The sequence below is a fragment of the Anarhichas minor genome, unplaced genomic scaffold (assembly GCF_050575085.1).
Source record: "Anarhichas minor isolate MPS153535 unplaced genomic scaffold, ASM5057508v1 ptg000011l, whole genome shotgun sequence".
Classification (NCBI taxonomy): Eukaryota; Metazoa; Chordata; class Actinopteri; order Perciformes; family Anarhichadidae; genus Anarhichas; species Anarhichas minor.
The window spans coordinates 3,457,154-3,478,818 of record NW_027466457.1 but is presented as its reverse complement, the minus strand read 5'-3'; the positions used below and the strand labels follow the sequence as shown (position 1 = coordinate 3,478,818).

General features: G+C 42.6%; 2 protein-coding genes across 7 annotated transcripts; one reads left to right on the top strand and one right to left on the bottom strand.

Annotated features, from left to right (window-relative positions):
* The first annotated feature begins 337 nt into the window (after positions 1–337).
* Positions 338–9,910, top strand: LOC142947372 (NAD-dependent protein deacetylase sirtuin-3). Of its 4 annotated transcripts, none has more exons than XM_076088914.1 (9): positions 338–939; positions 1,870–1,948; positions 5,605–5,833; positions 6,981–7,199; positions 7,401–7,633; positions 7,850–7,950; positions 8,051–8,212; positions 8,325–8,537; positions 8,955–9,910. In XM_076088914.1, the coding sequence occupies exons 3-9, from the start codon at positions 5,613–5,615 to the stop codon at positions 9,150–9,152; spliced, it is 1,347 nt and encodes a 448-aa protein (XP_075945029.1). In that variant the 5' UTR covers positions 338–939; positions 1,870–1,948; positions 5,605–5,612; the 3' UTR covers positions 9,153–9,910. The 4 variants fall into 4 exon arrangements, with proteins under 4 accessions (XP_075945029.1, XP_075945030.1, XP_075945027.1 ...); XM_076088915.1 differs by having other exon boundaries at positions 1,870–2,003; XM_076088912.1 differs by lacking the exon at positions 1,870–1,948 and having other exon boundaries at positions 339–939; positions 8,955–9,908.
* On the bottom strand, positions 9,703–20,103 carry ric8b (RIC8 guanine nucleotide exchange factor B). 3 transcript variants are annotated; one of them, XM_076088909.1, is made up of 10 exons: positions 19,927–20,103; positions 19,455–19,502; positions 18,738–19,370; positions 17,078–17,172; positions 15,283–15,433; positions 14,841–14,939; positions 14,490–14,634; positions 14,126–14,270; positions 13,840–13,959; positions 9,703–11,932 (listed from the first exon to the last, which is right to left on the bottom strand). In XM_076088909.1, exons 1-10 carry the CDS (start codon positions 20,008–20,010, stop codon positions 11,827–11,829), a joined length of 1,626 nt encoding a protein of 541 aa, XP_075945024.1. In that variant the 5' UTR covers positions 20,011–20,103; the 3' UTR covers positions 9,703–11,826. The 3 variants fall into 3 exon arrangements, with proteins under 3 accessions (XP_075945024.1, XP_075945025.1, XP_075945026.1); XM_076088910.1 differs by having other exon boundaries at positions 14,841–14,936; XM_076088911.1 differs by having other exon boundaries at positions 19,455–19,497; positions 19,927–20,061.
* Positions 20,104–21,665: the final 1,562 nt, after the last annotated feature.

Here is a 21,665-nt window from a genome sequence, read left to right as displayed (position 1 = left end):
ATTGTCTGGTTAGCTTATTGTTGTTCAGTATTTTAGATCCTGCACTAACACGGGGGCTTTTATTGTACTTTTTTTTGTTTAATTCAGAATGAGTGTAGATGTTCTGGTGATGATTATGAAGCATCGCAGGGTGTAGTAATCAGAAAAGATAAGAGGGTTTATTTTGGAAAGGGCCCCTGCCCATCACTTTGGCGGGAGAGGACACTGGACAGAAAACACCAAAACAACATCCTCCCCTCAAAAGCGGAAGTGACGCACATGGCTCTAAATCAAAGATCGTCTCTCTGATGTGGAGGTGTCGCGGAATAGTATTTAAGAAACAGAACAGAATCAAATACCATCTGGATATGTAGAAAATGTATTAATGTAGAGATGACTGGATTACCGACCAAAAGAACCGCACACAAAAACACACACACTACTGTATATGCAAAAGACACACTGTATAGAAAATATAGACACTATGAATTCTATAAAAAATATAAAAAATACACATGAAATTACGACAAGTCAAAATATCTGCTGTGAAAAAGGCCTATGTTCAATATCACTGAGTTTATGGAAAGTGGAAACTTAGCACCGCGTGACTCCGACTCTTGTTTCCCGCCTGTATTTGCAATGATTTATTTGATACCCGGAAATACTAGCAGAGTGACAGTTCTCTCCTCTGAAAACTCCCGATTTAGGAAGCATGTAGATGAGGCGCATGCATTTGAGAAGGACGAGACACCTTTAGTCCCTCTGAATCAGATGCTGACCTGGCTGCAGCGGCTGTGAGGTTACAAGCTCCGAGTTTAGTGATAAAGAAGTTCAGCGAGTTTCCTTCTGGATGTGAAACATCTCGAGCGGCTCAACAAACTCTGCTGTCTGTCTGTGTGTCTGTGTGTGTGTCGCCGTCTTCTGCGCAGCATTCAAAAGTACCGCCGTCTGGACAGACAGGTAGCTAACCACCATGACGTGAACCCCTTTCTCTGTACCTGTACTACCTGTTATTATAGATCTGAGGACGTGGACGACCACCTCTTAGTAGTGACTTCCTTCAGAGTGGAGCTAGCCCACATACGTCTTTGAAGGTTTCCTAGATGCTGGTGTTTTATTTATTTATTTATATTTCATGTTTTGATCGTTTGAGCCTGAGCCTGTTTACCTCACGTGACTCAGTCTGAGTCCTCTAATGATCAGCTGTTATCCCATTAAGTTTAAAGCCCTCCAGTCCGAAATGTGTTGTTCTTATTTGCCTTTCACTTGGACTTTTGAGCTCCACTGTGCAGTAACATTGTATGAGCAGAGTTTGACACTAGAGGACTGTTTTCATATTCCCTGTATGCTGAAAGTGTTAAGTTTCTCTGTGCTTGCCTTAAACATCAGACATGTCGGCACGAGCGGGATTTGTGACATAACAACTAGAGGCAAATGCATTGAGAATGGAGACATCTCGTGTCCAGTAGTATTCAGATCATGGATTTTTCAATGAGATAGAAGATGCAAATTGAATACATCTTAACAAGGTAATCTAACTTGTTGATAAAAAAAACAAACATCAAACAATTATTATTCTATAAAGTGTATTTGTTTATGTGTCTGGAGGGGATCTTTTATTATAGCTGGATCCATAATGCACATTGTCTTACGAAATCAAAGGCTTCATCTCTTAAATAAAGATGTATGATACATACACACAATAATGTAATGAATGGAGTGATCAATTACCACGGAGCATGTGGCTTTGGTTGTTTTGCAAAATGGGTCGATGGTTTTCAAGTGTAATGAGATTTCGTTTCCAGCGGGTGCCAGTGTCTCCTCACTTTTAGTGAATCCTCTGTAAGACCCGAGACTGACTGCAAGTCAACTTCTGTTCTTTTCTTTCAGCGCTGCACATCCAAAGAAACAAGATGTTGTCACACATAGTTAAGAAACACTGTTACAACGAGCTCTGCTTCCGGGCGAGGTGATGGCCCCTTTTTTATCTCATTACAACTGTTAAAGGCCCATTCTGTAACCAGGTATGAGCCTACGATTAGTTCATCAATCATTTAGTCATTTGACAACTAAACCCAACTTTAAAAGACTGTTTTAATTAACAGTTTATCGTTAAAGGCGTTTATTAGACAATCATTTCAAACATTTTTGATTCGTGGCTTTTATCCTGTTTTTATTATTTTTATTATGTTTTTATTTATTATTAAAATGTATTTCGATGATTATCATTTGTAAAGGTCAATAATAATATAACTACATATTGTTATCATCATTGGGCTTTACAAAACAAGCAACATTTGACGTTTTTGAGACTAAACGTTTCCTCGATTACTCTAAAAACTAATCGGCAGATTATTTGCTGCCCGAGATGACTTTAATTCTTTAATTGTTTCCTGTTACATTGCTTGTTTTTAATGTCATTATCTGCTATTGTGAGCGGTGACTTCAGGTTTTTGTCGGGGTGAGAGCGGACCTGTGCTCTCAGTATTTATCTTCACATCCCGTCCTCTGAATGAATCTACACGGTTGCACAATAACATCACAGCCCATTATTAGACTGGTGTTTAACGTCGGGCTGGTAAAGCCCTCAGAGGACTAACGGGACAAGAGGAGACATTAGTTAACCATCGACCCGCTGTGCGGAGTCGGCTCTCCACCGCCCACCTTCCCCTCTGTGTGAGCAAACAATACACTAACACAAATTAGGACTCACTGCTTTGTGTCAATTGAGAGTCCAACAAAGGTGCTACACGGAGTGATATGTCATTAGTGAGCAGGTGGGGAAGGACGACATCGAGCTCTCTCCAGCTATGAGGAGGTCCCCATGGCGACCAGGCCTGTGTGTCTGTGTGTGTGTGTGGGGGGGGGGGGGGGGGTAGAGATCAAAGTCTCCTAATTTCTACTGTAGGTGGAGGGTTAGACGCTGGGGTTGCAGGGGAAAAGCCCGTCATTTAACTTAACCAAATCTCCAGTGATTCACTTTTTTTTTTCCAGAGACCCACTTTTTATGAATGACAATCTATTAATCTACAATAGACCTGATCAGTAGACCTGATCTACAATATACCTGATCTACAATATACCTGATCTACAGTAGACCTGATCTACAGTAGACCTGATCTGTACATCGTGAGAAGAGCACATTTGTCCTTCAATGAACATTCCTGAGCAGCTTTTACTGCTGTTTCTCCATCGCCGTATATCAAACCAGACAGGTCGAAGAGATATACGTTTGACAAATCAAAGCGTCATCTTATGCACGTGTTATTGAACATATATACACATGTTAAATACTTTATAAATGAGACCAAATAAATGCATTTAGGATTGCAGTCCTGTGGATGTATTGTTGAAATCATGATTGTTGTTGTTTTCATATGTTAACCCAAAAAAGAAAAGAAAATTTAGATTGGTCAATCAACCGAAAATAGTTTTAACAATTTTGATAAATAACAATTTTTGAGTTTATCAAAGTAAAAAAGCTAAATGGCGACGTGGTAGTAACAAACATGCTGTGGGTTGGACAAAACAAGTCATTTTAACATTTCAAGATGTTGTAAAATTGTAAAGGGCATTTCACTGGGTATTGAATTGAGCTTCTTCTGCTCCGTGTTGAGCGGTAGATGTCAATGCTGTTGCATTTTTGTTGTTTCAACACAAACTTTTCTCCGGCTGCTCTTAGCTGGCATTTGCCTCCCGGCCTCTGAGGTTGTAGAAGGATTATCCATTAGCCTGACTTGTTGGTGTGGTAATGGCGAGCACCGAGGACTGTCCTAATTAGATAACTGTAACCCTCATATGAGCAGCTACACTCCTGGTGGTCCGGCACTGGGACACGCTCATCTTTTCGACTGGGGAGAGCTGCGAGACCAAGCAGTGTGAAAGGCCAAATAAAGGAAAGGAGGGGAGGGGGGAGGAGGGCTCTCAAATCCTTTTTAAGCCTTTTGTCATTCATACAGGGATTTATTCGTCATTAAAGAATGATAATAGTATCACATCTAGACTTTTATTAGAGAAAAGAAGTGGACATTTAACACACTGAAAAGCAGTTTGCTCTCGTCTATGCATGGGAGTTTTTAATGTAAATACATTTATCGGCTTTAGTTAGTTTTAGGTTGTTGCTGAAGTTTTGCCAACATTACCGTTTGCTGCTCTGTTCTGAAAACCTGCTGCTTCCTCCGCCACACTCCAGTTTTCTGCAGACACACTGACTGTTGTGTTTTCTCTAGATATTTACGTTTCTCCTCTTAATTGAGTAAATCCATAATATCCAAGGAGGAATACACACCTGTGCTCTACATCTGTTGTTCCAGGTCATGTTGGTGATTTGTGTGCATGGCTTTTTCTGCATGTGTAACTTTATCTGATTAGAGGATCTGCTGCTATACGCTTCAACATCTGAGTGAGACCTTTAATAACTGGGCTGGTGATTTATTGCCTTTACTCAGCGGTCTCTGTTTGAGAGGAGTCCAGACAAAAGCAGAGACCCTCACCCCGCTGTGTTAATGGTTCTCTATGTGCAGGGAGGGAAAACCAGAAGTAATGTGGGGGCTTCAGCCTTTAAGGAGGCAAAGTGAAAGAAGATTGAGTGCCTAAAATAAAAGTATCCCAGAGAATGTTAGATTTTTAAGACGGTTCAAAGGGTTGTCTATTGTTAGAAGCCAAAGTGTGCATCAGCTTTAAGCCTGGTAATAACACATTTTGCTCCGTAAGCCTTCAGTGACCCCTTCTCTCCTCTCTTGTCCCCTCCGGAGGGCGATAAGGTGCTTCTGGAGAAAAGCTGGCCTTATCTCCCTGCTGCCCTCTGAAGCGGTCATGTTTTATGGGTTGTAGCTCTTTTGTTTCCTTGTCCGCTGCCTCGGCCTGATCACTCACACTCATTCCTCGTGGAAGTTTTTTGAAGGCCTAGAATAGCTTTGGAAAAGAAACCCCCCTCCTCCTCTTGTCCTACTCCTCTGTTCCATCTTTATTGAATCCCGCCTCTGTATCATTTATCTCTAGACCCCCCCCCCCCCCTCCCCTTTTTCCCTCGGTTTGAGGGGGCCGTTAGGGGGCATCCTCTTTTCTCACCCAGCTGGGTTTGTTGACACACAGTCAATCTACGGTTCCCTTTCACCTCTGCCACCGCTCTTTTTAACTCCCCACCCCTCAGCTCTACCCTCCGCTTTCCCTGAACAGTAAAGCTGCCACAGCTGTGGACTGTATTAGCATAGCTGCTGAGGAGCAGAGGGGGTGGGTTGCTAGATATATTGCAGCCATTACCTTTTGTTCAACAGTTGACAGTTTTAAAACATCTCAGCTCCTCTCTGTGTAAAGGGAGTGAAGAGAAAAGGATGATTTCAGTGTAACAGCTTTTTAAATATGGGACACTGGAGATGGAGGGAAAGGAGGGAGAGCAAATGGAAAACAAGTCATTGAAAACAAGTCAATATCTAATTAGTGGGGTTAGAAAAAACTGAAAATGCACATCTAAAAATAAAACATTGTTTTCATGTCTGGCATTCAAATGACAAATCTCACTTTGTGCTGATAACACAGAGGACATAAAACGTGTATAAAGGCTCATAAACAGAGATTTATGTTTCATTTAGGCTGAATTGTTGTTGTTTTTCTTGCTGACAACAGGTGTTGGGATGAACAGGTCCAAGTCCAGCTGGGATCAAAAAGTCCACCAGTCTCCAGTCACCAGGATGACCCGCAGCTCCAGCTCCCAGACCAGGCACACCGACCCTGCAGAGACCCAGGATGCTGGGCCCGGTCCCTATGGAAAGCTACGGAGGAAGCAGACAGACTCTGCTTTGGCCCAGGACCTCAGTCAGATGAGTGTGAGCAGACAGGACAGTTTACCTACAAGGTGGGGACATATTGCAGTAACTTTTACTTTATTTTCTATAAATGATAAGGATGAGGAAACATTATAGCGATCAAATATGAGAACATAAATAAGAGCAGGTGGCCTCACTGACAAACAAAAAAAACAAAACACATGCACAATATTAAGTACACGCACATGCATATAAATGAATACCCACAAACATCTGTACATACATGCAACAAACCACAGGCATCTCAGGTACAAATCCCCAGGTTGGAGTGGAAGCAATGTCTGCTCCAATATATATTTAAAATGGTCCCAGATTTTAGAGGATCATAAGCTTTTGAACATATGTCAACAGACATAGAGTATGTTCTCGTATGACTGTGTGCCAGATAGCTACACACGGGTTCCTGTCCATCTTAGTTTGTCAACATTTGCCAATTGGCACCAAACACAAAGTACAGCTGAGACTGATGGGAATATCATGATTTTTGCAGCTGTCTGGTTGGAGCCAGAGTATTGGACAAATCAAATGTTGACCTGATGGTGGCGCTAGAGGAAAAGTCAGGGAACCACAACAGTCAATAGGATTCATCAGCTGGGAACCATGAATGTCTGGACAACATTTTGTGCCAGTCTGTCAAGTACAACATTTCACATGAAAAGTGTCACTGCTGGTGGTGCTAGAGGAAGGTCAGGGGAACACCAAAGTCTGCGGACTTCATCCTCTAGGGAGCATGAACATTTAGATATTTCACTTTGGATCAAAGAGGTGGAGGATATGACTGGAACTTGACATTGCCATCCTAAGAGCCACACCACTAGCATGGCTAAAAATAAAAAAAATTTAAGCAGTAGGAAAGAATTTTAAAGTGTTATTCTTCAGTCCTGCATTTAAACCCCACGGTCTTGTCTTGCGAGACCTCATGCCAGATTTTTTAAAATATCATTCAGGCATCTTTCCACTTATCTCAATATTTAGCTCTTTTCGTCCACGTCTTTCTGAAACTGTTGCTGCTCATGCAGTACCTGAGTCAGTCATAGAATGGATTAACAGACAGACAATCTGCAAGTAATGTTCTACCCTTCTTTATACATTAACTATGTAATATAAAATAGTTATGTCGGGGACTGTCCCATATGGGATCAAGATATTTATGTCTTCTGTTGTCCTGCTCTCCAGTAAAGGAAAGATGTCCAAAAGTAGCAGTGACCCTGCGCAGGCTGGTCAGTCCTCTGGGTCCAGATCTGGTCGGGGCACTCCGTCTGCATTAGCTGCCAAGTCCTCATCCCGGGGCGGTCTAGCCTCTGTTGCTCGGCTGGTGAAGCTCGGCCGCTGTAAGAACGTGGTGGTGGTGGCCGGAGCAGGAATCAGCACAGCCAGTGGCATCCCAGACTTCAGGTTGGTGTCTGTGGATTTTGTTCTCTCCACACCCTCATCCTCACATTTCTCTTTACGATTAAATGAGTCTTTCTACCTCAAGTGTAAACCTGTTAAGTGGATATAGCAACCGTCAAGGAAAATATTATGAGAAAGACACTTACCATGAGCTGCTCTTTAATAAAAGCATCATCTTAATGCCCAAAATGCCGGTATTTTCAGAACTCCAGCAACAGGTCTTTACGCCAACTTGGAGAAGTACAACATCCCTTACCCGGAAGCTATTTTCAACATTGATTACTTCTCCAACGACCCGCAGCCTTTCTTCTCCCTTGCCAAGGCTCTGTATCCTGGCAGCCACCGACCAAACTACATACACTACTTTGTCCGCATGCTTCATCACAAAGGCCTGCTGCTCCGAATGTACACCCAGAACATCGACGGACTGGAGAAACGTGAGTTTATTTATCAAGGACACTATACCAGTTAATTACCATCAGTATAATGAAAACATGACAGCAGTCCTACGTACAGTGTGTCCCCAAACGCACCACCAGGAGACTGGATGTGTTGTGTAGTACTGACAGCTACCCTATCCACGTTTTGTTTCTCAAAATGGATCTCCTTGTTTGCTCTTAACGTCCGTTGTAATATTTAATAACTTTGTTCAGTGTGTGGCGTCCCAGATGACAAACTTGTGGAAGCTCACGGTAGTTTTGCCACGGCTGCCTGTCACCTGTGCTACACTGCGTACCCTGCTGAGGAGGCTAAGGTATGTCTGAACACATGCTCAAAAAAACATTCAAATTGAATACAGTAATTCACTGCATTTGTAGCCGGAGTAACGTCTTATTCTTTCGTTTGTTTTGCAGCATGCCATAATGAATGGCAACGTCCCCACATGCACATTCTGTGCTGCAACAGTCAAACCTGACGTTGTATTTTTTGGAGAGGATCTTCCTCAAAATTATTTCCTCCACACTAAAGACTTCCCCAAAGCAGACCTGCTAATCATTATGGGCACCTCTCTACAGGTAGACGTCTTCTAATATCTGTATTTAGTACTTAAAATGGCTTCTAGTACATTTAGTGAGCAGATAAACCCCCCTAGCTCAGAAATATCTTTACAAAATGTCATTGTTTCAGATCGAGCCATTTGCGAGCCTGGTGAACACGGTGCGCTCCACTGTACCACGTCTCCTCCTGAACCGACACGCCGTGGGTCCCTTTGAGAAGGTCCCACTGCGGAGAGGAGACCACATGGAGCTTGGTGACCTGGAGGATACGGTGCGGAGGTTTGCTGAAATGCTCGGCTGGAACGATGAGATTGAGGAGCTGATGAGGAGTCAGGAAACACGGGTCGGTTACATTTTAAACACTGGGCCTTTTTAACAAAAACGTGTTGCAGGTTATGCAAGGAGTTATAAGTCTCTGGGCTCTTTCTTAACCGTACCTTTTGTGAATGCCAAAGGGAAAGTGGGGACCACAGGTGATGTTTACATATATAGATACTTAGAGTACTCCACTGATGTAGCATTACACTCCTATAACATTGTCTCAAGGCTCAAGCAAAGATGAGTGGGCTACAAAGGACTTGTAATCCACTTCATTTGACTCCAAAGTACCAGATTTCACAGAAAGCCTTTATTCACATATGCAGTAGTACTACCCAACAGACTTTGATGTGTAAAATCTCTGGAGTTCCCCTTTAATGGTCTGTGGTTCCTGTTTTTAAAACAATTTAGCTGACTATGGCAATAATTTCCCTTTATGCAGAGCATCCCTCCATTTATTAGCAGCCCGTCAGTGAGCGGACAGACATCTTGTCAGAGCAGAGGAGCTCTAGAGCCTCCAGGTGGAACGGAAACATTCAAGTCCAGACCAGAAGGTCAAAGAGCATCCAACAGCGGCGGCGAGGAGACGGACTCAGAGACCGACAGCAAAAGCTCGGCATCATCCTGCCGGAGCAACTGACGCTGCATGTTGCATAAACGATGGCACTGGAAAGGTTTGAGAGAGTTTCTTCTCTCCTTAGTTTGCACGAAGACTGTTCTCCGGTGTTTCTATACACGCTTTACTTTTCGTCTGGTTATCTTCTGCTCGTAGCAAAGGGTTTTCGTTTGTGTGCATTGGAGTGAAAGTGCATCTTACCTCTTCATCTGGGAGTCGCAGTGTGTCATCGTTTGTTCATATGTAAACCAAATAATCTGTTTGTCAACAACCATAATTAAAGCACTTATTATAGAGGTAGGGTGCATCCAGAACACTAGTTAATATATATATGAGGCCCCACACATCCTGATGTTTCTTCAGGTGTTTTCTACATCCCATTTCAGTAAACCTGTTAATGTTTTATATCAGCACAACACTGTATTTTAAACTATTCAATAAAAGTATTGTGTAAATTGAATCTTTTGTCTTTTTTTTTTTTTTTAAATTAAAAATAAAGTTTCTGTAGTTTGGGTCCAAAAACATCAGCTATTCTTATGTATGAAGCGTCACAGATTCTTGTAATAATGACATCTTCTCTGGTAAAAGCAACATTTATTTTCTCTGGATTGTAATCAGCAGTTTGTTATAATACAACAAGCTGTTGTGAAGTTGTAACAAACATGCAGCCTTTTTTCAGAAACTGGCAGCTTTCACATTAAACTAAATTGTACCAACACAAAGAAATATGAATCAGTTCATACAGTGGGTCTGTAGAACATTAATACAGTTTATACCAGTGGATTTGTATAAAATTAGCAAGAAAAAAATTTTTTATCTAGAAAAGAAACGGTCACTGAGGACTGATTTAACAGCATGCAGATTTGGCAAAAGTAAAACGGATTAGAAAACAATCTTGGCCGAGAGTCCACAACAGGCAGCTACTATTGCCATGTTTTATGATGTCCATATATAAAGATCAGCATTAACACGTTACGGGAATATCAGAGAAGTGGAAACAGCTAATCAGTCGTGTGAACTAAAAGTCAAAAATGATTCAGCAATAGTGTTTCTATGAACCGTTTATCACATGAACTCTTTTCCAACAAAAGGTAGAAACAACCTCATGTAAGTGTAAAACCTTCGTCAGCTTCTCTCACGTGATAATTCAAAACGCTCGTAGAAATATGTGAATGGAAACGATCCCGTGAGCTGCAAGCTAAATCTGTCCACAGGGACTCTGATCTCTAAATATATACGGAACATCAATCCTTTGGTCCACACAGGACACAGGCCCCGTGATCTAAAAACAGTTACTACGTTCGCTGTGAACAGTTTTCAATGATTTCATGTTTAAATGTGTGTGTGTGTGGGCGTGTGTGCACTTCAATCATCTAGAAATACAGTGTGGACAAAATCATCATGTAGCAGAAAAAATAAGTGAAACGTAAAAAAGAAAAGAAAAACTAAAGCGTAATAAGTGAAGGAATGACTTTCAGACCTCGTGACACTGAACAACCCATCACAACAGTGCTTTCAGTGAGATGCATACGATCCAGCAGAGAATTATATGATTACCTCTATTTTTATTTCCAACTTAAGGGAGCGGAAGGTGCAACAGTAGCCACGGAGGCCTCCTGTGCATCAAGTCCACTTTGGAGAACGTCTTCCTGCTCCAACGTTCACCGGGACATGATGAGCTGTGTCCCAGTTCAGAGCTGGAGCACCAGAAGTCACATCTACGTCATAACGGGCCGACATATATTACACGTTGCTTAAACTAGACCCGACTTAAACTTGCGGATACATTTATCATCAACCTCAAACACTACCTGCCAGCATTTCGTACACTAAAACGTTTAAATGTCAACTCAGGAATCACAAACCTCGTCACAGTTGCCGGTATTCCTCCTGACTTCCAGCATTACTTGGGTTTTCTGTAACAGTAGTCTAAGGTTGTCCCCGACTCAGAATTTATATTGTCAAATTAAATCTTTAGTCGGCCGATTGTAGAATCACGTCTTTCTTTTGTTGCTCATTGATCCCACTCTGTTTGAACTTTATGCATCTATAGGAATATAGTGTGGCTGTGGCGCTGCATGTAGAGCTGACGAGGAGCGGAGATCGATAGACGGGGAGACAGGGATTCTTATCCTGCTTGCCTTTTGTGGTTGAAAACAGAATTTTTTCGGTTTTAAATTTATTTTTCTCCATTGTGACAATCAACAGACAGAAGTGAAAAGACAGGGACGTGAAGGGACAGTCAACGGGAGAGAAACGCACGCACGCAAACAGCTGATTTTAGAGAAGCGTTGGTAGTTAATAGTGCTATTTATAAATGACCCTCTGATCCTTTACCACATTTTTCTGTCACTACGACGGCTCCAGGCTCCTCAGATTGAATCGTCGACTATTCGGGGTCACCCCTCGATTAGTGTCGACTATAGATCCACACATTGTACGGATACCTGCATGTTTAAGTTAATAGAGTATAATTTATTGGGAGGTATCGGTACAGCTTGTGGATCTTTTGACTGACTTCTGCTACTCTTGCTCAGTAACAGTAGACTGGTTCAGCCAGATGTTATGGCCTCTGGCTGACCCACCGTCATGTGGACCTCCCTTCAAAAAGGTCCAGACCTTGAAATAGGACACAGCTCCAGATGTTTTGGGGCCAAGTGGGCTTTGCCTGGAAAATGTGGCCTCCATGTGAACTGCACTAGTCAGAGTCTGATCCGGAGTCCTCAGGTGGATCACAGAGAGTTTCTTCAAGAGGCGCTAACGTCCCGTCAGGCCTGACCCCCATTGGCCGGATCACGTTCTGCCTGTGGACACAAGAAGAAAAACATCAGCTTTCCCCCTGCTGGATAGAAAAGGCTCGATAGGAAGGTGAAACATATCAATGCTATTTCCAATGTAAACAAAACCCAACTTTGTTCACGACCCTTTGTGTCAACGGACAGTATTAAGAGGGCTTTTACTTTTACATCGAGAACTGAAGGACCCCCCCCCCCCTTCCCCTTCAAGGACACTTGCCCCCGTCTGGCCATCCTCTCTCCCCCCCCCCCCCCCCCCTCCTCCTTCTGGCAGATTAATTACAGGATCAGCACTCAAACTAATCTCCTCAAAGCCACGGCTGCCCCTTCATCCTAATCCAATTATACCTGTTCTGTGTGTCACCACTTCCTCTAAGATGATTTATCAGAGAATTATCTACCACAGATAAAAAAAAAAAAAAAAAAAAAAGGACCCATTGGCATTCATTTGTAAAAAGTTCAAATTTAAACGGCCACGTAATTCCCACTGATTCCTCCAATTAAACGTTACTTATCCTTAGAAAACGGCAGGTTAAGTTCTAGATTCTGGAGGAGAGCTGCGGTGGGGCTGAATCTGAAACTATTCCAGCATTTTAGAAGAAAGAAAATCTTTTCAGTGATAAAACCTTCAGAGGAGGTCACAGTCCACAGCCTTATATCCCTGGTTAGAGTCAGCAGGTAAAATGAGGACTAACAAGACAACACAAATGAAAACATGTTACATTATCTCTCCCAATTAGTGCACAAATATTCCCTCCTCTCCCGCTCAGCAGTGACAGAAGACTGGCAGATGTGAGAGGGGGTGGGTTGCGGTGCAGAATATGTGCTAATTGGAGGACCAGTTAAGCAGTTAGGGGGGCACATTCTTACAGGGCTCTGACTGATCTCCTTAGAGCCTGTACAGAGGAAGCACCTCTCCGTCATCATCAGGAAGAGAAGAAAGAAGTTGCAGCCTCAGAAAGGAATCTTCCTCTCCTGGGCACACGTGCCTCATTACAGCTCAACCCTCTATTTGGCCTAACAATAACGAGGTCAGCGTACTTATGTCTGTTCACCCGCTGTCTCTACCTCTTCGTCCACGTTCCACCCAAATTGCTTTGTTGTTAGTTGTGCCTCTGTCTCAGCCCACTCCCTGTCTGGCTCCTCAGAATGACAACAATAAAGTCAGGACACGTGTCATCAAAAAAACCTGAATGTGGCAGATAAAGGAACCAGGACCGTCAAGCCGACTTTGTGTCCCAATTAGGCGATAATTAACGGAGCTGTGGTAATGATGCTGCAGTGGCGTGCCGGCAGCTTCCATTTACTCCGGCTGAATGCTGCGGCGTGCAGGAAGTCCGGGCCTAATTGAAGCCGCCGCTCACGGCAAGAGATTCTTCCTTTGATGAATCGGTTGGCAGGGAGCATGCTCACTGTTACCTTTGTAAAGGCATTGTGCTGGACTAACGTGAGCCTCTGCTCACTAAGAAAAGGTCAACACAAATACAGCCGGGACAATGAATAATATGAATAATTTGAGCAGGGGAAGTTGTTCAAACTGAAAAAGTTAATGATCGTAGTCGAGCCTTTGACAAATAATGGATTGTGCTTCTTGTGCAAAGACGTCTGTGGTGTCTTAAGTTGTAAACACATTTTGGTTGTTTAGATTGTTGACAACAAAGAAGATTTTCAGATATATATGGATTTCTATTCGTTGATTCTGTTGATCAGATTTGATTGAACTTTGTTGCATTTTCTCCCTCCTTTTATTCTCCTCATTTCCTGTCAACTCTCTACTGTCTAGTTCCCCCCCCCAAAAAAACACAAGTGCTCCTGTAAAAAACTTTTAAAACCTTGACAGTATTATTACTGAAATAAACTCTGCAGTCCCTGAACAGTTACTTGCTCTCCGCGTCTGTTCTAGTTTGTGTATGTACCTCGACAACTTGTCAAACATATTGACTAGTTTCTGGGCTTCGTACTCCTTCTGCTCTTCGGTCATCTCTTCGATGGGGTTCGGCATCGGCTCCTCCACGTGACCGGTGATCGGGTTGATGCTGGAACAAGCAGATGTGCAAGATTAAAAAAGGTGCAAGATCCGAGATTGGGAGCATTTTGATTGCCTCTCGACGGCTCTCGACATGCAGCCGTGGGCAAACCAGTGGGGCGGGCTCACATGTACTAACATGTACTAATATTATAAGACCTGTGCAGAGCACTCACAACGGCTTAGCAGATTTGTATTCCTCTGTGTCGGAGTCTTCGTCTTGGGAGTACTGAGTCTCTCCTCTCCCTCCTGCCAGAAGTCCTCGAGCCACCAGGAGTCCTGCTGCGTTTCCGTACCCTGTGTACTTCAACAGGTTGTCCACTACAAGACACCACAAAGACCAAAGGTTGTGCAGTTACATATAAATGTTCATGTGTGATCACGAGCCGAGCTGCTGTTACAGTTATGCAGCAATCGTGCAATCTGGCAGTTCACTCCTTCATCCTTTGCACCCAAACTGGAGACGTCATTCCTGCTCTCTCTTTCTCATGTGACTGTGCTGAACCCCATGTTGCTCCCATGACCCCGAGCACTGCTCACCGCTTTCTTTGCAGAGGACAAAGAGAAACTCTGCAGCCGTCTGCTTCACACCCATGTCAACATGTGTCATGAGGCGAACCAGCTTGTTTCTGGTGGTGGTGCCGATCTCTGGCCTGATCTTTACATCTTTCAGTGGGGGAAGTACCTGAAGGTGCAGACATTATAAAAAGCTCAGATTATCACCTCGGAAACATAGTAACTGGCTAATGAACACACACAGACACGCACATTATTAAATAGCTTTAAGGTAATTAAAATCTTTTCCTCAAACACTTCAGGAGTGCAGATTAAAAGAGCAACTCAATGAGAAGTGTCACATACTTTATTATAATCGGTCTGCAGCTACTGTACCTGAGCTTTGATGTATCTGCGGATCTCCCTGTGGTGTCTGGATCCTTCAGTCAAAAGGCTGAGCACCGGAGTCAAACCTTCTTTGTAGTTGGAGCCCTGCTTGGAGTGACACAACCCACAAACACTTCACAAGCTGTGGAAAGGTTTTAGTCAGTGGAGCACATGTGGGTGACGTACAGAATAATGAGGTAAAGACAAGATGAGTGGACAAAAAAGGGACCGACGTGCAGTAAAGCGTTGTGTCATGTTGTGAACGGGCCCTGCACTGGTTCCGAGTGTATTTTAGTTCTGCTAGGCCTGTAGTGTCAATTGCAACAAGTCATTTTACTCCACTAGTATCACCTGCACTATACTATAAAATACATGAACATAATTGAATGTAATTTTCACTGTGTACACAGCCAGCTGTCTTGATGGATTTGCTGCAGAGGATGAACTTTACCTTGTCCATCCTTTTCTCCATGAAGTCTATTAACATCTGGACTGCATCCATATTTTTCCCACCATATATCTCTAGTCCGCCCTGGACAGGCACGTCGATTAACACGTCCAGGCAGGACACAGGCAGGTTATTCAGCAGGTTGATGGCATGGCTGGAAATACATTTGAAAAACAATCTCTTAATGACGTATATTACAAAATATTTGATATTTAACAGTCGATCAGCAGTTGCTGAGATGAGATTGCCAAAGGATCTGTTGGGTTAAAGAGGTCAAAGAGTTTATAAGTGAAGATGATGATTAAACGATAAGATTTGGAACATTTTGCCTGAGACCAGTTGTTCCAAAGTCAATAACCACATCTTGTTTTTAATCTACGTGTTGGAACCGCTGATGTGGAGCTGCTAGATGACCTCAGGGTGCGATCTGGCTCACACGAGGTGAAAAGTTGATTTAGTTTTACTTCCATCTGTGGCGCACTGTTAAATCTACACACATCTATGTTGTCAGGAGAGCAACGTACAGGAAATAAAGTTTTATAATTGAAGTGTTCACTACTACCATAACCCCCAGCTGTGTTTAGTAACTGGAAGTTCCTACCTTCATAAAGTGTTGGGGGATTCTTTAGGGCTGCCCGAGTTTTGAGTTTAATATACTGCTTACGGAGTAAAAAGCTTTTTTTGGTGATTACTGGTGATAATGCCAAATATTACAGCTCTTCCAATGCACATAACTCATGATTGTGAGGAGTGATCGTGTAGCTCCGCCTTAAGAGAAGAGCTCAGTAACCTGAAACGTCTTCTTACTTGCGTGATGGATGCAGACTGATTTTAAAGTTGGCTTCTCAATTTTAGGGCTGCACCTCATGATATTTTTTATTGATTAATATAACTAATGTTTTTTTCATCAATTATTTTTTCTATTCTGAAGTAATGCAACAATTAATTTACCCAAAATAAACATCAAAAACATGTCTGATCAGTATTTCCATATTGTATTTAATGATCTATGTTATTCAAACAACCAAATGTAACAAGGTAATAAACCCTATTTGTCCAAAGACACAGAGTGTAAAGTTACCGGCAGCGGTGCATAAAGTACTGTTAACACGGGGCGATAAAGAAACAGTTTGAATATCAAGTTTAAAATACTTCTACTAACAGAAACACGTTCCGTGTGTTTATAATCCCAACGCATCGATTACAGATGAAATCGCCTTAGACCTATATCTAAACACCTCAAACCTGCCGTAATGTGGTTTTGCTGTTTTCTCTAAAAATACAACGTTATCCATTCACACTCCCCCGCTCCACTTAAAACCAGTATTCACATTCAAACACATAACAATAGATAGGTTAGTCAATAGGCCAAACACCCATGACTTGACAGGTCAAGAGAAACATCAGTCTCTTTTACATGCCACTGTTTAAATTTCAGTCTCTGGATTCTTGGCATTCCTGCATTAAATTACCAGGAGAAGACGACACTGCCGCAGTATTACGACGGCTAAGAGCATCTGGAAGATGAAACACCCAGCAAGGCCTCCGAAGAAACACGTCTGTTGTTCCCACGACACCCCAGCCTGCTATCGGACCGTGTGCCACCAGTCTTCATTTACAGGGGCAGCTCTCTCTCACTCACTTTGCTTACATGCAAATCACAGCAGAACATGGACACAAGTTGGTGGAAGCACTTTGTTTCACAGGTTGCAAAGTGCAGAGCGCCTTGATCCAATGTTCACGGTGTAGCTTCCTAAAAAGAGATAAATATATTAAGAGTGAAGGGCAGACTTCTCACCTGTGCGCTTCCTCCGTTTTCTCCTCCGTCTCAGTCTTCAGCATCAACGAGTGACGCAAGATGGCAGCGATGAGTCGGAAATGGTGGTCATCCTCCTGTTAGTTCAAGGATGTACGAAACAGTGAATTCCAATGCAGACCGTTCAATTGTTCAGAGGTAAAACAATGAGACGGGGAAAAAAACTAGGACAGGACAGGGACCTGGAAGCAAAGGGCTAACTGCAAAATGAGCTGCCTTAAGGTGTGCGAAATACTTGATTGACAGCAGACACCCCATGAAAGCCTAACGGCTACATTTGGGGGGGGGGGGGGGGGGGTTCTGGAATAATCTTTAAACAAGTATTTTTCATATGCAAGATTGTCAGAAAAAATGTCTTTTAAAAGCTTGTTTTTCACAACAGTATTCATAATTCAAACTGCAAAATATTTATTCATATTGTTGTGTTTCATCACCCGCTTGTTCCTCACGAGGCCTTTTTGTGACGGTGTTACAACTGTTGTGTAGTTTAGAAAATCTCGTTACTCTGTGCAACCTGAAAGCACACAGGGGGATTTCGCACACTGGTCACATCCAGTCTGAGCAAGAAGAGGAGAGCTAAGAGATGGCGTGAGATCAAAGCTTTAAGTCTACATTCAATAAGCAGAGGAGGGAAGCGGACGTTTGGATTTCTACAGAGTGAAAGAGGAGAGCGGGGTCTAACTTGAGAACTAAGAACTGAATTTGGTGTCATTAAGACTTACGCTGTGTCAGATGTAGCCCTTGCAGTCATGTGTCCGCTTCAGTCAAAATTGCATGAAATGTTTGACAGTAATTTTCAGAAATCAGCCTTAGATACAAACTATTGCATGAGAACTTCATCATGAATGACATCAATCACAACCAAATGTAATACTTGACACATGGTCCAAAAGCTTATGTACCAAATATCTTCCCATTTCATTCACAGGATAAGATCATACCGTAGTTTTTGTGTGTAGCCTATGAAAGAGAGACATTTTGTCACAGCAGGAAAAGCAAAGGTGTGAATGATAAAATAATTGATTGCTCAGTAAGAAGTATTTTTTCCTTAGGTAGGTTCCTGAGAGTTGTGATCCAGAAGAATTAAGTGGCAGCAATGCTATTTTTGTCACTGTAGCCTACTCATCATCTATGTGTTATACTTAAATTTGCTAGAAAAACCCCCAAAAAGAAAACATTTGTCAGCCATTGTGTAGTTGCAGTTAGATTAGCACCACAGTTGTGGATTTCCTGAATCCTTATGAATTCTCCTTCACATCTTCCTCGACCTCATGACGTTTTCCCATCAAGGATAAGTGGTTAGGAAAAGACTTGGATGTCATTTTTTGACTATCCGATCACAGACTTGGAAGTGGCCAGGACATTTTGAGTTGTCTTGCGCTGGCCCTTTAAATGCCACACTGGTCACAGCGCATCACAAATTGCATTTGTGTTTCTGACAGTGTAAGTTGACAACATCTATTTTAAGTCACATTTACACTGAAATGTTATATATAGTCATAATTTGGCTGTTGTGGGACAGTCGGATCGGTAAATGACTGAGCCAGAAACATTCAGGTTTCTGCTAATGAACACTTGCAAGATAACGAGAACAAAAGCAAACCCAAATGACTCGCTTGCAACAGAACCTTAACACACTCACCTCCTCACCAGTGTCAGACAGTGTGAGGTTGAACAAGGCCTTGAGCGCCTCCATTGCTCTCTCGTTGTCCTCTGCCGGCATGGGCAGAGCCTGTGGATCTGGACGGGCAGCTTCATAGGGACCAACCCAGCTCACATCCAGGGTGTGCTCCAGGACCTCCGTCAGTAGTCTCACAGCATGCCACTCTCTCCTCAAAACCCCTCTCACATCGGGTCTCAGTGCAGACACCAGGAAGAGAAGGCGCAGCGTGAAGAGGCCCACCTCATGGTGCCATGTACGCGCTGTACGCAGGGTGGCACAAAGGCCATGAACCAGCTGCACGTCTACACTAACCTGCTGAGCAGCAGGACTATTGTACACCACATTGCATAGGCACTTCAAGGCCTCCACCACCACCACCCTCTCCTCCTCCTCTGACTGGGTGTCTTCTTGAGAGATGTTCTGGTTGTCATCGCCTTCCTCTCCAGCGTTCAGCCTCGCCATTCCTCCCAGGATCAGCATGCCCTCCCTGGTGGCTACAGGTGCGAGGACACGCTTGTCTCTGGACAGGATGCGGAGTGTCTCCAGACATGTCTTCTGACAGCTAGGCTTCACCCGCCTCCCAAGAACTGACAACACACTCTGGCACAGCTTCTGAAATATAGACATTATAGATAATAACTTAAGTGGGTTACCTTGATCATATAATAACCAACTGCTCAGATAACTAGTACTCACACTGCGCAGGGATTCTTCCTTTTGGTCAAAACTGAAGGTGTGACTGTTCTGAAACAGATAAGATGCTCATTGTGGACACCAAACAACCTGACATGTCACAGTCATTATTATAAATAAACCCTAGCCTCTTTGAAAAGGATTTAGGTTCCCAAATAGCTCCAACAGATAGCTAAAGTATGCTAATATTGCTCTATAACTCTACGTGGAGTAACATGATTAGTTAGGGAGCATTAGCATCATCAGCACTATAGGACGTTGGCATTACAAACAACGTATCAAGGCTTTGATTGTCTCAATCAGAGGTTTATGTTTAACGACGCAACATTAGAGACAATACGAGTGTGCCAACATCTTAGCTTAGTCGGCTGGTAAGATGTTTAGCTCATTCAAAGCTAGTGGTTTAGCTAGCTAGCTAACGTTAGCACCGCAGTTTGTTATGGTTGACGTAAAAACGAGCAGAGCCGCGATTTACCTCTCGAATATACTGCCGCAGAAACTTCTCGATTTCCTCTTCGTCGGCAGTTTCAAGCTGTGACAAGATAGTATTCAGATCCATGGTGGATATCGGAGGATCGAGTAGTTAGCTTGGTTTGGACGTGGCCAATGGGTGCGATGCAGCTATCTAGCTAGCTGGCAGGCTAGCTCCTAATGAGAGTCAGTGAGGTCTGCTTCTGTCAACAGGGAAACTCCCCTGACTGTCCGACTGTCTCCATCACTTCAGGGCTGCTCTTCACTGCCACTGACATTACAAATATACAGTTTTCTAATATATATATATATATATATATATATATATATATATATATATATATATATGCGGGTATATAAGCCTCTACATGTCAGTTTTATATGTGTGAAACATTTAGGACGAAAACGCATGGTTCAATGTTTAATATATTATATTGAATGTATAAATATTTATAAGTTTGAAGGGAAGCATGACGGGAAAACATTTTACTTGTATGCAACATATTAATATGAGACTATGCAATTAGTATTTCCTTTGTGGCTCATGTTGTGGAATTCGAAAATTAAGGAGATCATTAATAATGTAATTGATTCATTCACAAGATATTATACCATGTCGTGTCAGAGGTTTGGGTTGCAACTGTCAACAAGTGTCAAAAAGCCTTTTTTTAATGGAAAAAGCTTGCCTGTATATTCTTCTTTGACAGTCAGGAATATCATGTTGACCTGTGAAACTGACTGTGGCCTATACAAGTCAGATCCATCTGTACAGAGAAAAAAACAACACAGTTGGGTAGGTGTCATACACAGATGCTGGAACCACATGTGTGAGTCTGCAGAAAGAATAGACCTCATGAGGTACTGGTGAATCACTGGCACTATCCATGTTATTAACTGGGCTCAGGATATGTGTTGCCTGCAGTTGCCTCATTAACAACCTCCAGGGTTTGAACCTTAGTTTGTATGTTTTCTCTTTGTTGGTGTAATCTTCCTTTATCAGTACACAGACATTCACATGGATCGGACAATCTAAACTACCGATAGCTGTGAGTGTAGATATGTCCTTTTTCCTCCTAATAAATGTTCCCACAGGTCAGTTTCCCTTCATGAACATGAACAGTAATATTTCCAATATTCCAATAATATAGCTACTCACAAATATTAGAGTATACATACAGATATTGTGAGTTTAGGAATATTAACCCAGTGTGAAAGTTTAAATCAAATAGATAAATACATTTTTTCTTTTTTAGTTTCATTTCAGAAATATGCTCGACTCAGTGAGTTATAGACTCATTTTAAAGCGCATAAAAAGGGAGCTACTTGTAACCACTGTGTAAGCAGGCAGGCATACGCTAGTGTAAGCAGTGGCTTGGTTATGTCAGAGATAAGACCTTCAGGTCGTGCAGCAGGTTTCTCACATCTAAAAGTGACTTCTGCGTGCACACACCCAGGATCACCAATCTTTCTCTGAAATCTTAAGCAGATATTGATATTGACACTCAGGTCAGATGATTAAACCACAACAGTGGGTTGCCATTTTTTCTGTTCTTAACAGGTTTTTGTGAATTCAAAGTCTCGGCTGAGAATCCTGCAGGATTTTGGAGACGAAACACTGAGGATCTATGTTCCAATAAAAACAAATCTCTGCAGGGGTCAGAGGTCAAAGGTTATGGGACTGAGGTACAATGACCCCGGCACACCAGGACATTCTCTCTATAGAAATGTAATTCTTTCTGCAGT

What these genes read in the sequence shown, in the direction of transcription:
- ric8b (XM_076088909.1), bottom strand. Translation starts at nt 20,010, where the DNA reads ATGGATCTGAATACTATCTTGTCACAGCTTGAAACTGCCGACGAAGAG. An exon ending in TGTCTGACACTGGTGAGGAG is followed by an intron (nt 17,173 to 18,737) that starts GTGAGTGTGTTA and finishes TTGAACTAACAG; the next exon opens with GAGGATGACCACCATTTCCG. An exon ending in ATGTTTGACAAGTTGTCGAG is followed by an intron (nt 11,933 to 13,839) that starts GTACATACACAA and finishes TTGTGTCCACAG; the next exon opens with GCAGAACGTGATCCGGCCAA.
- LOC142947372 (XM_076088914.1), top strand. Translation starts at nt 5,613, where the DNA reads ATGAACAGGTCCAAGTCCAGCTGGGATCAAAAAGTCCACCAGTCTCCA. An exon ending in CAGGACAGTTTACCTACAAG is followed by an intron (nt 5,834 to 6,980) that starts GTGGGGACATAT and finishes CCTGCTCTCCAG; the next exon opens with TAAAGGAAAGATGTCCAAAA. An exon ending in TTATGGGCACCTCTCTACAG is followed by an intron (nt 8,213 to 8,324) that starts GTAGACGTCTTC and finishes TCATTGTTTCAG; the next exon opens with ATCGAGCCATTTGCGAGCCT.